We start from the raw sequence: 14,840 nt of genomic DNA on the forward strand, positions 1-14,840 counted from the left end.
AAACATGCAGAAGAAGAGCTCCTCTACTATTTGTTGCTGTAGTTTGGTGAGATATTCTGAACTTCTGTCTGATCTTAGTTTATCTGCACTTTAATTAACAATGTCCATTGTGTAGTGGTATGTTATCTAGATGATTTTACTCTGTGCACAATTGATAAGCCATGAATTTGGTAAGGTTTGTATATTAAGTTATGGTATATTATCCAATGCTGTGAGTAAAAAGCAGTAAGGACCTCTAAGTATGTGCTTGAATAAGATGATTCTTGAATCGCCCATCTAACGTTATCCTGTATTATAAAACACTTGGAAGTTGAGATGCATTGAGATAGTAGATGAGAGGTTTCACAAATGGAATACATGTTCTTGCAACTGGATTTAGGAATTATTGAAAGGCCTCTAAGGGAACAGTTTTAGACCCTGTAAAAAGTGTAAAATTGTTCCTTTGTTTAAGAAAGAGAAAAAATTAACAAGTCTCGAGTAAAGGAGCACTATACAATCATCCACCACCGTTCAAAGACCTATCGTAGTTCCATGTAAATTTCGAAGTGGTAAAATTTGAGAAGCTACTGAGAAAAAGTCGGATTCACCAAACCTTCTATTTTGATCATATATGACCTCACTTTCTTATTACCATCCATGTATAACCTTGTAACAGCACTTAGAGAATGATGCAGATACCATAATTCCTTCTTCTTCTTTATTTTATTTTATTTTTTATTTTTTATTTTTGAAGAAGAAGATCAATAGACCATAATTCCTTCTTACCTACAGCTAGTTAAGCCCTTAACCGATAATCTGGTGCTACGTTGGTGGCCACAAATGGAAGGGTAGTTTTTGACATTTCCGTTTGTTGGTGACGAAAAATTCCGTAGAGGAGTTTGACTCACTAATGAATGCGGACTGGAGCGGGAGCTGACCGGGAACAATCGAGAAGTTTCCTTCGAGAGTTGACCTGGAGTTTGACCGTCGGCTCGAGGAGAGGGGATACCTGCAGAAAACCCTCCGATGCCTAAGTCAGTACGTTTCTTAGTAGTGGAGTAGAGAGAATTGGAATTCGATAGATTACCTGGACGTCGAGCCTCCTTTATATAGGCGATGACTTACTTGAGGAACAAGCCGCCATTATTTCTGCTTTTATGGCTGCATTTATTTACACACTTATGATGACAATTATTGCTGCACTAATAACAGTTAATCATTAAGTACTTACGACCGTTATTCATTGCGTATTTATGATAGTCATTCATTGTGCACTTATAATCATAATCATTGTGCGTAGTTATTATTATAATAATTGCCGCATTCATGACTGAAATTTAACGTCATACTAACTACGGAGTTAATCACCTTAATTGCGGGCCCAGCAGAATTTGACTACTCCCACAATGCCCCCAAATTTTCTCTTTGGACACTCGTCGTAAGAGGAAATTTCCATTCTCTGGCTGTTTCGAATCTTGCCTCGAATATTTCCTCAAGCCCTGGCCGCTCCGATTCTTTCCTCAGGCCCTGGCTGCCCCGATTCTTTCCTCGGGCCCTGGCCGTCCTGGCCGCCCCGAATAATTCCTCGGGCCTTGGCCACCCTGAATCTTTCCTCGGGCCCTAGCCGCCTCGATTCTTTCCTCAAGGCGAAGATTCATTTTTAGCATGAGACATGGAATTGCCCCTATTTCCCTTTGAATCTGATCAACAACATTTTATTCCCCTTGGCCACCGGCCTTGGGTATTTACTTTGGCCACCAGCCTTACACATACATTTCAACAACACTGACCACAAATATATTTCAAATATAAAAGGAAAAAAATCAGAATATGATTACTAAAGGAAAGAACGCTAGTCTACGTTACCCAGACTTTTGTCACTTCGGGGCTTATATTCCATCACTCCCTGTCCTTAGTGACAGAAATGAGATTTCTAATGGTGCAGCTCCCGCTGATAAGGTGTGTTGGTATCAAAGTCCACTTAAACTCATTCTGGCTGATAATTTGCATTTATCACTTGGTGATGGGTTAGGTTGATGTTCAAGAAGTTGCATGGTTAGTCTTTGGAATTATTCTTGGTCATGTTTTGGGTTATTTGGTCTGATAGAAACAATATAATATGGAGGCAAGGGTTATTTAACCCTTTGTTCATGATTCATGGAGCTTGTAAATTTCTGGAGGATTATAAGAAAGTGATACCGACTCATTCAAAGAAGAGAAAACGAGTTGGTGCTAAGTGGCGTTGCCCACCTTCAGGAAGGATGAAACTGAACATCGACGGGGCCTTTCAAGCTCACTATGACTATTACTGTCATTTCGTACGAGAATATAACCGTCTTTTCATGAAAAATTAATTTGCTGGGTCTATATAGAAATTTGCTGGGTACAAAGGCCCTTTCCTATAGTAATCCACAACGGAAATCCACTTTAGCTGGTCAAAAAAAAAAAAAAAAATCCACTTTAGTAATTAATGTAATTTTTGTGGATTTCCATACAATTTTGGCATGATTAAAAACATATATATATACTCTTGCTAGAGATCCCAAATTCATATACCAAAATTCATTACCAAATGATGTGGCAAGCACCACCTCATTAATATCATTATGAAATTTCAATGAAATGGATTTGTCTAATTAAAAACACAAATTGTGGAAAAAGAATATTATTTACAAATCCTAATTTTTTTTTTTAAGATTTACTTGTTAAGAAAAAGCAATAATCTGCCATCAGAGCGTACCGATTACTGGAGCAGCTCTCTCCCTGATGAGTCATTTGGAACTTGGAAGCCTCTCTCATGTGTTCTCCCTTGCTTGGGAAGGTTTTGATCTTCAAAAGACTCATGCTTCTATGAAAACAACAAATGAAGTTGCAAAATTAACGACAAGAGATTGAAAATTCTTCGTGTTCTTATTTTTAAATCTTAATTTTCTGAAGAGAGACAAAGATAAAACACCAATCATCGATTAATTTGCCATATATGTTCCATACAAAGTAGAAACCCAAACATGAAAAATTCCAAATTCTCAATCCTTCATTTGACCTTCATATATACAATAATTAACTGTTTTGTTCTGATATTTCGATCTGGGCATTGAGGTTGCTGAAAGCAAGAATGAGCATCTATTCATTTTCTAATTTTTGTTTAATTGTGATTTTTGTTTAATATTAATTTTAAGGATTAAATACTTGTTACTCCTCAAACTTTTGCCTGAAAAACAGTTTAGTCCCTCGCCTTTCAAATTAAACTGGATAGTCCTTATTCTTTCTAATTCTCACACAACAAGTCCAAAACAGATCTAAAATGACTATTCTACCCCCAAGATCCTTTTTTTATTTCTCTCTCTCTTTTTTCAATTTCTCTCTCTTTATTTATTTATTTTTTCTGCTTTTCTCTCTCTCCCTCTCCACAGATCGATCTTCTCTCTCTTTTTTTCAATTTCTTTCTGCTTTTCTCTCTCTCCCTCTCCACAAATCGATCTTCTCTCAAAGGTCTTTGCTTTTTCACTGTTGCTGGTGACATCAGGGAGTGAAGGAAAAGGGGGTTTCGAAAGATTGGGCCTTTCATTGGGTTTGAAGTTCTGGGTGGTGTTTCGATTTTGGGGTTTGGAATTCTGGGTGTTCCGGTTATGGGGTTTTGAGGGTTTAGGCCTCTGTTGGGGTTTTTTGGGGTTGCGGAAATCGACATCGTTAAAGCGGGACCTTGAGAAGTGAGACGAGGCGCTCTTGGTCTTCGACCTCGAGGAAATGCTGACGCCAGCGATCCCAATCCCAGTCAGGCTCCTCCTTGTCGGCCTTGCTAGCAGTAGCGCCTCCTCCTCCTCCTTGGAAATCGAGTCGTTTCATGGCGTTTTTGACGAGGTCCTGGAGCGCAGAGTCCCATCTCCACTGGACTGAGTCGTCGTCGTCGGAGGTGGAAGGGTTCCGGCACCGGCAGAGGGATGAATCGGAAAATCTAGAGGAAGAGGAAGGGTACAATGGGGTTTTCGAAGCGGAGGAGGGGTAGGATTTGGGGTTGGGAAAGGTAAGGTTGGGAGGAGCTGGGGTTGGAGCAGAGATGGAAGCCATTGAAGAAGAAGAGAGAGAGAGAGAAGTGTGGGTGGTTGGAAAGTTTGGATGAGAATGAAAACCAAGAGAGAGAAGATCGATCTGTGGAGAGGGAGAGAGAGAAAAGCAGAAAAAATAAATAAAAAAAGAGAGAGAAATTGAAAAAAGAGAGAGAAAAAAATATAAAAAGGATCTTGGGGGTAGAATAGTCATTTTAGACCTGTTTTGGACTTGTTGTATAAGAATTAGAAAGAATAAGAACTATCCAGTTTAATTTGAAAGGCGAGGGACTAAACTGTTTTTCAGGCAAAAATTTGAGGAGTAACAAGTATTTAATCCTAATTTTAATATCAATTTTTATTTCTAAATAGCCAATAAAGAATCATGTCAGCATAATTTCCAAAAGAAAGTGATGATATGGTGTATGCCACGTAGTTGGTAAACAATTTTGGGATCTATAGCATTATTTTATAGACAATCACTTGGTTTTTCATTTTCACCATAATCAGAAGCAACCTAAGAAATGTCTTTTCCTTACCCTCCTTGTCAAAACGAAGCATTTAGATGCCGTAGCCTAGGTTCTCTCTCTCTCCCCCCCTCAATACTTGTTTTTTTTTTTTTTTTTTTTTTGGGTTGAAATATACTCATCTTACAATCTTAAAAATTAGAAGCATTGTTGATTTTCTATAGGATACAAACATATATGGCCTGAACTACTTGGAAAGTCTGGGCAGGAAGCCAAAGCGATAATTAAGAAAGACAACCCCTTGGTTACCACTGTGATGGTAAAACCAGGCATGGCGGTAACTGATGATTATTGCTGCAACCGTGTATGGATCAGGATGGATAACCATGGCAATGCATGTCTACCTTGCACCAAACGTAGGTTAAGGCTTGTGATCTAATCTCTAAAGAATAATGTTATCTACCTTTTGGTCTATTGTGACCACCTTGTTTAAAATAAAATTCCCAATAAATCAAAAATATGTGTGACATATTAATCGTACCAGCTTTTATCTGCCTTCTTTATCCGGTACATTGATGTTATTAATGTTAAATCCCATTATCTCTGGGTTCTACTGAACTACATGTATTTGGCGCTGCTTTGAATTGCCCTTCTTCTTACCCTTGTCCTGTATATATTACAACACTTGAAGTTGAAATGCATTGAGATAATGAGAGCTTTCACAAATGGATGATACGTTCTTACAAATGGATTAAGGAGTTAATGAAAGGCCTCTATGGAACAATTTTAGTTATCTCTATAAAAATTTTCCTTTGTTTAAAAAACCGTAGCAAAGAAAAGAGAAAAAATTAGTAAGCCTCGAGAAAAATAGCACCACACAATCATCCACCATCATTCAAAGGCCTATTGCAGCGAAATGTTACTTTTGTAAAGTTTTAGAGTGGAGAAATGAGAAAAACTTGGGAGTCACCAAAACCTTTTATTTTATCATATTTGACCTCACTTTCTTGGTCCCTTGTATAACCTTGTAACAACACATTAGATACCGTAATTCCTTCTTCCCTACAGCTACTGTAATCCTTCTGAACAAGTTGTTCCCTTTTCTTTTCTTCTTTGAGAAATTATTGACTTTTTATTTTTTAATCTCACAAGTTTCTCTTTTAATTATCAATTTATCATAATCAATTTGCAATAAATGAGTTTTTTTTTTTTTTTGGAGAACTTGCCCCCCAATAAAAATTTATTAGGGGTTAATAAAAGTCTCCGGCGACCTTTTTGCGAACTTTCGGCAACCTCCAGACCGGAGTCCGGTGTCCTATTTTATTGCCCTCCAATAAACTTTATTGCTCCCAATAATACCCAATAAATATTTTATTGCCCCGTGTTGAGACCAAAATTTTCTCTTAGAGGTCCAATTCAATGAACTACCACGAGTAAGTTGTCATTGGTTTTTGATTAAAGTTTGGTGTCCAAAGCAAGAAAAAATATACCAATTCATTTAGCCACCAGATCAGCAGAATGATTTCATTGATTGATCAAAGCATTTCAAAGCAAGACGAGACAAATATGGAGGTAGGCCAAACTAAATTACACCTCTAGGTGTGATTGGTTATTTGGTCTGTGTGTTCTTTTCTTAAGAAATGCAAACAGTAGCCAACAAGAAATTGAGATTAGCTTTGACTATAAACCCTTTTGAATTTGTAATCTTATCGACAAGTATTCAAATTCATATGCGATCATAACAGAGGATGCATGAGTCGGTCTATGAAAGAAGAAAAAGTGATCAGCCTCACGTGAACTAGTCTTCAACGTAAAGGCATCAAACTCACCTCTTACAAACTGGAGACCGAGTCAAGATGAAAGAGATTTGTACCTATCTTAAGTTTGAATAAACAAAGAAGCTACCAGTTCAAGCTTCCAACGTGAAAATTGGAGTTTTGTTGCTGCTGTGATCATCTTCAAAGTGACAAATTTGAATTTAAATTGCATGTTATCCTTATCTCCAACCAACCATTTGGGTTATCAGCTGCCAATAAAAAGGCTTAACATCAAGAGCAAAAGGCAGAGACGGGAGGAGAAGCTAAAAGAGAGCGGAGGGGGGCAGCAAGAAAGACTAGAGAGTAGAACAGAAAACAGGCGAAACTCTGCAGCATTAAAGAGCAGAAGCCATCAATATTGAGGCACTCAAGAGAGAGGAGAGCAAAAAAGAGAGAGTTCGCACGAGACCGGAGTTCTACAGCATTCCATCCTTAAAGCTTTCCAAGAGAAGCCACAGACGGAGAACCACGTTTCAGTAGAAGAATCTCCATTAGTTACAGGTATACAATAATTATCACCTGAAATTACTGAACTTTTCATTTCATGGTGCAGACATTGTCAAGTGCTAAGATCCATGAAGCATGGCCAAAAATCTCTCTGGAGTGTCTATGTTGCTTCCATCCTCATAATCTCCTATTGGTGACCAAGGCGATTACCACATCAGCAATCACGGAGAAGTCGAGCTGTTTCCCACAATAGTCTCTCTGACACAAATCAAAACCACAACGCCATTCTTGCCTCACTTTGCTTCTTGATGCCTATATGGCGGTGCGTCCTGTGTATAGGTGGCAAAAGCAAAGTGACCATGATGGTACTCTCCTCCTGGTGAAAGACTGCTACGTCAACAAATGATGGTGCTCTTCCGACAAAGGACCGCTACATCAAGGTATGAAAACCACACAGGCAATCACAACGATAAGAGGCAGCAAGCGTTGAACTGTAGCTCTTGTGTCATCAATATTCATGGCAACAAACTTTGGCAACAAAATCATCTCTTCTACCAATGATTATGAGGCTTGCAAATGAAAAAAAACAACTTTTGCATTATCGTCGTGAAAAGAGGCAGACGAAGCTGCATGCTACATGGCTATATGGCGATTTCTCTCTTAATACCAAGGTTTTAAATTTCTCCGAAATTGCCGAAATTTCCGTAATTTTGAAGTACCGAAACGAAATTCATATGCTATATCATTTCCGTCAGAAGTTTCCCGAAATTTTCCGTACATTTCCACGAAATTCTTAATTTCCGAAATATCTACACACACAATATATATTTAAAAATTCACACCGAAATTTTGTCCGAAATTTCTCTAAAATTTCTGTTAAATTTTTATGTCACCTACAATGAATTTTTACTTCATAATTTTATCGAAAAAATATGAAATTTTGAATTTTTTTTTTTTTTTTTGCAATCAAGTTGAATACAACAAAAACCTTTTTGTTTTTATCTGCTACAAAGTTGAATGCTCCAACCATAACATGATTTCCTTAATATCCGATATATGGATTGCATGTGGAAAGGGAACAACACGTACACATACAATAACCATGTGATGAAGTACGAAAATCATTTCCAAAATTCATGTACTTGGGAGCAGTATTGTATGATATTAAATGAAAGCAGTTCAACCAGCTAGATCAAACCACATCGTAGTAGCTTTTATATTCCTTTTGTTGTACTTGTTCATTTTCATTCACAGGGTTTTGGTTTTACGTGCCCCGCCCCATCCCCTTGTAATTTTCTAATTATTTAAAAAAGTAAATCATATTTACATTATCAATATACAACACATTATCAATACACATAGATAAAAACACTAGTAATTACTCGTCCATATAAAATATCATAATTCTATTATAAATGTATAATTTTAGAGATGTTACATTGTAAATAGGTTTATTATAGGTTAGTTTAGTCTATGTTAAAGTTTTATTCAAAAATATCATTTTATAAATGCAATTAATTTGATTTCTTTATTTTTAACCGAAATTTCCAACGAAATCGAAACTTTCTCAGAAATTTCCTTAAATTTGAAGTACCGAAACCGAAATTTGAAACCTTGCTTAATACCGAAGCCCCATAGGCCACAGCTCCACTTTTGCCACATTGAAGGAGATATTGATCACTTGTTCTACAAATCACAGAGACAAATAACAAAGTCTCAGCCACGCCAAAATTCAGATTGTCACTGATCTCAGTTCGCTGCCAAACAAGATTGTAACATGCAAAATTGGACATGCACAAGCTTTTCTCCCACCACCTAAATGATGGGACACGCGTCCATTTATCCAAGAGACAATTGATGGATTCCTAACTTAGGTGATTAAAGAATGGAAGAAGCAAATTGAAGACCAAAGCTCACCGCTCCACCAAGAAAGAATAGTGAATTCTTTAGTGGAAACATATTGAAGAAGGGAGCATGCAGATTAGAGACAAACTCCACTACTTTCAAGTTTCAAGTATGTCAAAATGGGAATTATGAATCCCATAATATGCCACTTGATATCTACAGTGTTGGTCTTTGAGCAAGACAACAATTTGGCCTTAGACAATACATGCTATGAAAGTTTGCTGGGCAATTAACACCAAAACGAGAAAATGAGAGAGAGAACAAAACTATAAATTAATGGATTATTGATTAAATAAATATATCCATTAATTTAATAGCTTTCTAGACAATTCTCAAACATGGTTGAGCCTCCTACAAAAAAATAGAAGCAAGCCCACTCTACAAAGGTCCACATCAAATCTTCGACTCCAATCTCAAAGCTCGTCTCGATGGGTGTCCAAAGCAATTACTCACTTGAAGCAGATCACTATGGTTCCGGCGAAGTAACACAAAGTTCACTGCACAGCTCAGCATGATGAGTGTCCAAATCAAAATTGGCAAACACTCTTCCAAATTGGGTTCTCACTCAAAAAGTCTATTTGACGGGTTCAAAAAAAATTAGGGGCCGTGACCACTTACCCAATTTTAGTCTACAAATTGCCCACTTACTCCACCTAGAGTTTTTTAACCCTATTTACCCAATCAAACATTCATTGACAGTTTTGCCCCCCTAGACTCCTCTCAAACTGACTCTCTCTCTCTCTCTCTTTCCGGTTACGAGCAAACACACTCTCGAGCTTTCTCCCTCTCTCATCCTCACAGCCCAGATTCTCAATGCCCGCCGATGATCTTTGTCGGCGTCGTAGCCGTCCTCGTCGGTCACCCAAACCAAACCTCCTTATCTGATGGTGGCGATGTCGAAGTCGTCGTCTGAAACTCTCTCTCTCTCTCTCTCTCTCTCACTTTTGCTCGCCGGCGACTGATCATCAGAGCAATCCTTGCTGCTTCTGCGGCGGCGAAGGCGATGAGCTCGTTGTCAATGGCATCGACGATCGGAGCGTACACCATTCCTCTGATTCGCAGTGAAAACCCCAAACCCATCGGAAATCGGCGACTCCGATTCGCAATCGGACTCGGAATCCTGATCAAATTCAGTTTCTTCAGAACAGCCACTCGATTCAGAGCGAAGGCTATCCAGATCAAATTCAGTTTCTTCAGAACAGCCACTCGATCCAGACCATTTTTTTTTTCGGTATCCTGAGATTGCAATGTAACTGTGGGGTTTGTTTGATGGTCTACTGGGGGCCAGTAGACACATTATTGGCCCCCAGTAGACTTTGATACGAGGGACAGGGATCACTATAGTGTGGTGTTTTGATAAGTTACCTGTTGTTTTCTGTGTATTAAAGTCAAATTATATGTGAATCCTACAAAATGGTGCATTTTTGGTGGTCTATTGGGAGGCAGTAGAGACATAGTATTTCTATTGCCCACCAATAGACCAACATAGTACACTACATTTCCACACTATAAACACAAATAAACGTATCAGCTATCAAAAACATAATTCCCACAAATAATAACATAGTGTCAATAGATTATTGGGGGGCAATAATATGATTATTGGAGGGTAATAATATGATTATTGGGGGAGAGGAAAAAAAGGGGCCAACGTGAAAATCAAGGAGAGTGATTGGAGATTTCGATTGGAGGAAATCAAGGGAGATTTTTAAGGGCAAAAAGATATTCTTGGAGGAGTTAATTATGTGTTGCCGTAAAAAGCCAAGAGAGAAACAAGGAAATAACGTGGAAAATCAAGGTGATTGACGCCACACAAGGAATGATATGCATAGAGATTTTCAAGGGAGTATTTTAAGGAAAGAAGAAGTCCAAAACAAGTCTAGGTTCATCCTACAATTCCTAAAGGAATTTTGGCCGAAAATAAAGAAGAAAATCAGAATTAATTCATGGATATTTCGGCAAGAATATATGCAGAAAATTATGGACTTATTTTGGATCTTTATGATTGGTTGGATGACACAACAAAGGTGACATGGCACTCTGTGATTGGTCGAAGCTATGGTTATTGGGAGGCAATAATATGATTATTTGGGGCAATAATATGGTTACTGGGTATTATTGGGGGGCAATAAATTCAGCCGCCGGAATCCGATCACTAGTCCGGTAGCCGGATTCGAGATTTCGGCGACTATTTACCGGATTCCGGTGATCCGTTGCCGGAATCCGGTCGCCGGAGTCCGGTCACCGCGGCTACCACTGGTCACCAGAGCTTAGCAAGGTGGAGGATGACTTCTCTCTCTAAGTGAGAAAGAAGGAGAGGGCAAAAAAGTCTCAAAAATAAATAAAAAGAATTAAAAAAGAATTAATTGGGTAAAGGGGAAATAATCCCTTAGAGTGTTTTGGGTAAATGAGGTTTTTAAACTCTTCGTTGTGTAAGTGGGCAATTGTTAAGCTGAAATTGGGTAAACGATCATTTCCCATATTTTTTTAGGGGAATGAATAGATTTTCATTGCCTAAGCATCATTACATTCAATCTCTATCGTGGCCTCCACACTCGGAGGAATGATACTAAAGAATTCCATAGAATGCATAACTAGTTTAGCTTCTTGATCTAGAAAATGAGCAACAGAGTCGCAGCTTGATGGAGAAGAGATCGAAGGTCCTGAATGAGAAAACCCAGATCAGAGCACATGAAAACTATTAGTTAGGTTAAAACGACCCGAAAATAGTTTATACCAACTGATAATAAAGGAATTAGAATTAAGGTTCAGTCTGAAAAGAATGTTGATTTGTACTGTTTCTTGGCATTTGGATTTTAGCAGTACCATGTGTGAAAATATTGGTGGGATAATTATGCTCATACTTGGTTAAATTGAGTTTGTTAATTTGGTTGTGGTTTAGTATCAAGAGAACTATAGATAATTGGTGATAATATATTGGTGATCATTGTGAACTTAGAAGCTTGGGAGCTTGGCCTTCTGTTAAGGATCAGCAAGAGAATTGCTTGGTTAATTAACATGTGAGCTAAAAGGGGAGTGCCAAAATCACACGATCTAAACGTTCATAGATTTTAGTATTGTCAGATTTAAACAACAACAAAGCAACAGAAAACAACATAAATTAAGAAGCTCGCGAGTACCTGATTTCACAGCCGAACGAGTTTTTTATACGTCAATATGAGCTCATATCTCATTAAACACATGATTTTCGATCTTCTGCAATTTTAAATGTAAGTTGAGAAATGAGATCAGGTCATTTCGCTATTGTGTCAACTATGGGATGAGTATGATGAGAATAAATACAAGTGGATTTTGACTTTAAACCAGGAATTAGCTCAAAATCAAGCGTGAGAATAACAGGACGTTAAGAATAACAGGACGGAGCACCAAACCTTTTATTTTGATCATATTTGATCTTCTTTTCCGGTTCCCATGTACAACCTTCTAACAACGTACACTTACAGATATATATCATAATTTATGCTTACCAACAGCTAGTTAATTTATGCTTAATCCCTTATCAGAGAATCTGGCACTATGTTTGTGGCCACTATTGGACTTCTCACTACATATTTTCCACCATCATCAATCCAACTAAGTGAGCCCTGAACAAAATCTTCTTTCAACAATTTTGGACCTACCATTGTCAGCTTGTACCTTAGCTTCTCATACTTCTTTGTGAACACCAACCTCTGTGGCTCCACCTTCAATTTCAAACCAGCCACGGCTGTAAGATTCACAGTGTAACTGGACTGTTCCTCTCCCACATTTGTTAGTGTCCTCCCGAACTCTTGCACAACTTTTGCATCCGAATTTGACCCGTTACTGTTAAAGTAAGCAATGAAAGACGGGTAATTAATATCAATGTTGAACCTATTGGCACATTTATAAATGGACCCTGTGATAATTTGTATCTGCTTTGCTGTGTATTTCATTGCACATAGAAGCTTTATGTAGTCATCTGCTGCTGCATCATAGACTAGTCCTGGATCAAGAGCCTTGTTGGGATTGATGTGTCCTGCTCCAATGGCTAAAGGGCTTGCAATGAGGTTTCCGTAAGCGTCTTTGATAGGGCTGTGAGTGTTGTCTAATGGATTTGCCGTGGTCATAAGAGCTGATCTAATAGCCGCAGGACTCCAATCAGGATGCACAGATTTGATAAGCGCAGCCACACCGGCCACATGAGGCGCCGACATTGAAGTCCCTGTGTCAAGATTGAAGTTACTAAACAAAGGGCTTGACTGATCTTCAGATACTGAACTAGTTGGGGACCATGATGCCAAGATTAATGATCCAGGGGCTAAAATGTCTGGCTTCAGAATTGTTGGGCAGCTTGGAAATGGCCCTCTGGAACTGTAATCGTCAACCCTTGGTGCAGGTTTTGTACCAATGACTGTTTTCCTGAATTCCAAAATTGCTTTAGGATTACTACTTTGCTTAATATAGTCTACTACCAGTTTGCCATCTTGGTCACCAATAACTGCCGCTGGAAATATGGTTATGGTATCATAATCTGACAAGGTAGTATTGGATATGAAAACAACTCCTGAAACCTTTGCAGACTTTGCATTCTCAACTTGAACATCTATGCTCATATTGTCTTTGCAAACAACAATCTTGCCTTTGAGTTTCTTCAGTTCCATCACACTTTGACAGCCATTAAAAACAAGTGGCAACTGAGTATCTCTTGAGAAGTTCCTTGGATACAAGGATGGGAAAGTGATTTTCATACCATTTCCCAAGGTTAAAATTCCTCCGAGCTGGCGATCGATAGTTCCTGCACCAACTATCACTGCCCATGGTGCTCCATTGACTAAGGTACCATAGCCAGGGCCATCATTTCCGGCTGCAGCTGCAACGAAAATTCCCTTATTCATGGCTGCAAAAGTCGCTATTGCAATTATGTCATGATACAAATATTCATCCAAGCTATAACCCAAGGAAAGAGATAATATGTCCACCCCATCTTGAATTGATTGGTCTACGGCAGCAATAACATCAGATCCGGATGCCTCCCCATACCAACCCACTTTGTACATTGCTATTCGAGCTCTTGGTGCCACGCCTACAGCTGTGCCAGTAGCATAGCCAAAATAGGATGCGCCCTTTACATAATTGCCAGCAGCAATAGAGGAAGTGTGTGTTCCATGTCCATTTGTATCGCGGGCTGACTTCATTGATATATTTAAGTCTGGATTCTCTGCAATAAAGCCTTTATAGTAAAACCGGGCCCCAATGAGTTTCTTGTTGCACAAGGAAGAGCTAAATTGGGTGCCGGATTCACATTTTCCTTTCCATCTAGAGGGGATTTGAGTCATTCCTTCATCATTGAAGCTCTCACTCTCGGGCCAAACTCCGGTGTCAATTACACCAATTGTGACATTCTCACCATAATTCGAAGCAGGCCAAGCGCCAAACAAGGGTGTTAGACCAAGGAATCGAGAAGAGCGGGTGGTGAGAAGTTTGAGGGGGCGATCACGAATATATGAAATGAAGCCAAGGGAGCTTTTGAGGGATTCAAGCTCGGAAAGTGTGAGAGTTGCACTGAAGCCTTGAATTGCATTAGTATAGGTATAAATGAGCATTGTGGTAGTACTGGTAGTTGCCTCAGCGTTGACACCGTCTGATAGAGATGAAAGGGTTGCCAAATACCATTTGTGGTGATCAAAGAAGGCTTTGGGCATGGCTGAAGGGTCCATGTGGACAATGTATGTGTGAGATTGTGCAGAAACCATGATTGAGATTAGAATTGAGAATAGAACTAGCACAGCTAGAGCAGCCATTGATGATCAGAAATGGCTTCAAGTGTGTGAAACAATTCTGGCTAGCTACAATTATATCCACGGTTCAATTCCAACATCTCAAGCATGTGGATGGGACCACCAAAGCATAGTAGTCAGTAGTGGACCAAATAAGTGCTGGCTTTATCTTTTTCCTTCTATGATGATGGAATGACTCGAGTCCTCTCATTTCGGTCCCATTTCAAATAATGTTGATGAGCTCCAAACGACAGCAAACTTTTGAAAGGGATTTCTGAACCACTTTTTTATTAACTGATACAATAGGAACAGAAGAAGATGTTGTACTATCCTCAAATTGATAACCATCGCAAATAATTGAATATATAAATTTGATTCGTAGAAGTGTAGAACAAATGTATATAGCAGCTAGGTAAGTTA

The 14,840-nt window shown here is 38.8% G+C and overlaps 1 protein-coding gene across 1 annotated transcript; it reads right to left on the reverse strand.

Moving 5' to 3' along the window:
* Positions 1 to 11,925: 11,925 nt before the first annotated feature.
* Positions 11,926 to 14,524, reverse strand: LOC133720789 (subtilisin-like protease SBT1.9). The gene has a single exon (XM_062147262.1). It carries the CDS (start codon positions 14,442 to 14,444, stop codon positions 12,171 to 12,173), a length of 2,274 nt encoding a protein of 757 aa, XP_062003246.1. The 5' UTR covers positions 14,445 to 14,524; the 3' UTR covers positions 11,926 to 12,170.
* Between the last annotated feature and the right edge of the window lie 316 nt (positions 14,525 to 14,840).

The sequence above is a fragment of the Rosa rugosa genome, chromosome 1 (assembly GCF_958449725.1).
Source record: "Rosa rugosa chromosome 1, drRosRugo1.1, whole genome shotgun sequence".
Classification (NCBI taxonomy): Eukaryota; Viridiplantae; Streptophyta; class Magnoliopsida; order Rosales; family Rosaceae; genus Rosa; species Rosa rugosa.